Consider the following 2,099-nt stretch of genomic DNA (forward strand, 5'->3'; position numbering starts at 1 on the left):
CATTGAGATATACAGTATATATATATATATATATATATATATATTTATATATGTACACATACACACTGTATAGCTGCATGATTGACATTAACAGCATCCTCACAGACAACCTTTATAAGAACGAAAATTATACAGAGTTGTACCACAAGGCTAAAATATCTGCATCCCTGGGACCCCTAGATGTCCTTTGACGTTCCTCAGCAAGACGTTACCTAGTTTAACCAATGCTATGCTCGTTTTATCCCTCAATAATAACAACGTATGTATATTAGGCACTATGGTCTCGTAAGTGAATGTAATACTTGTAATTATATTTGGTATTTTGTTGATGTTTACCTGCATAACATTTCTGCTACTTCTCAATACTGTGAACTTGTAATACTTGCGGCATGTCTGCCTGTTTTGTAACGTTGTAAAACTTTCAATAAATAAATTACATGCAAAAAAAAAGAACGAAAATTAACCTTGCGAGTCAAGGTTACATAAAAGACTATTAAACACTGAGCAAGTTTTAGGTGCCTGAAAAGTTTGGGCTCTTTTTTTCTAGTAATAAAGGAGACGTAATCCAACAATCATAGCTGTAATAGCCAAATAGAGAGGCTGGGTCTTAGCTAACCTTGCTCTAAAAGTTTTCTAAGCTTGCACAGTCACATTAAGCACAAAAAGAATGCAAATTAAGTCAATGTAAATGGTTGATGCCTCAAGCAGTTTTCAGGCACAACACACTATGCTGTTGGGCTAGGCCCCGCCCCTCTGGCCTCTGATAGGCTGCTAAGAATAGTCGCAGCCTGTGTTACTGAAGGGCAAAGTATTTTGAAATAGAAACAAAGTTGTTCTCAGCAGCACTTCAAGCCTTCAGTCTGTATCAAACTATGATGTGCAAAATAAGCTCACGAGCCACTGCTGCCAAGGGAAGCACATCTTCAACATAGATATCCGTATGACCTGGAAAAATTCACCTAGACCAGGAAAATGCTTCCAGAGAACACCACGGAGGACCTTATCCTGCAGCAGCAGAATGTTGCAGTTGGCAGCCACCAACCAGTCCTTAGGCAAACAGGTAACACCATCATGGGTGGCAGGCAAAGCACACACTGTTCTGATTTTCTGCTATGTCTGGAAATAATAATTTTTCTTTTTATTGTCAACAAGTGCCAATCCAATTGAAACTGAGTCTTCTCTTTGTTTGTTTGTTTGTTTTTAATAACTGCTTGATATGTTTTGTAACTATTAACGTTATAGTCGTGTGGGCAAAGGTGTGCCAGGTCTGCCGTGTTTTTATTCACTGAGCTGGTGGAGAGATCACAAAGATCTCTCTGTGACCGGCTCAGCGATATATATAGAGCACTTGCCACTTACATTCTTCACATAACAGTCGCAGTCCTATGTGTCTGTGGTTGCTAGGGATGTACCAATACTGTAACTAGTATCAGTATCGGTGCAGATAATAGGCATTTTCACGAGTACCCATAATCGTGAAAATGCCCCGATACTAAGCGCCGATATCGACGCTTTAAATTTTACTTAAATTTGGCTGCTATGAGGTCCCGCGCTTGCTGGGGACATAGCGGAAGTCTTGTGGGGACCTTGCGGTAGCTGTTTACAGAGCCAGCCCACACATCTCCACCTCCCACACTTGCCCGCACCTGCGAGACCCCACACAGCCTCCTGAGACACCACACAGAGCACTGGGAAGGCCGCTCAGCCCTGGTGAGACACCACACAGCCCTGGTAAGACACCACACACAGCCCTGGTGAGACTGCACAGCCCTGATGAGACGCTGCACACAGCCCTGGTGAGACACCACACACAACCCTGGTGAGACACCGTACAGCCCTGGTGATACAATGAAAATAGCCCTGGTGAGACACCACACACATCTCTGGTGAGACACCGCACACAGCCATGGTGAGACACTGCACACATCCCTGGTGAGACATCTAATCAGGAAGCCAGGTTGGTGATCACATGACCACCTGCCAGGCTCCCTGCTTCATTACTGCACCCCTACTGGAAGAGGTAAGAGACAGTTGAAGATTTGGGAATCTGGGGTCTGTGTATGCATGTATGTATTGTATACTGTATATATATATATATA

At 43.2% G+C, this 2,099-nt stretch overlaps 1 protein-coding gene across 1 annotated transcript in view; it reads left to right on the plus strand.

Moving 5' to 3' along the window:
* Positions 1–835: 835 nt before the first annotated feature.
* SLC2A12 (solute carrier family 2 member 12) overlaps positions 836–2,099 on the plus strand; it is a 54,343-nt gene continuing 53,079 nt past the window's right edge. Inside the window, exon 1 of the mRNA XM_018565104.1 lies at positions 836–1,060. Within this exon, the coding sequence (XP_018420606.1) occupies positions 973–1,060 (88 nt within the window). The 5' untranslated portion in view covers positions 836–972. The remainder of the gene's footprint in view (positions 1,061–2,099) is intronic.

The sequence above is a fragment of the Nanorana parkeri genome, unplaced genomic scaffold (assembly GCF_000935625.1).
Source record: "Nanorana parkeri isolate BGI_ZX_2015 unplaced genomic scaffold, ASM93562v1 scaffold813, whole genome shotgun sequence".
NCBI classification, from domain to species: Eukaryota; Metazoa; Chordata; class Amphibia; order Anura; family Dicroglossidae; genus Nanorana; species Nanorana parkeri.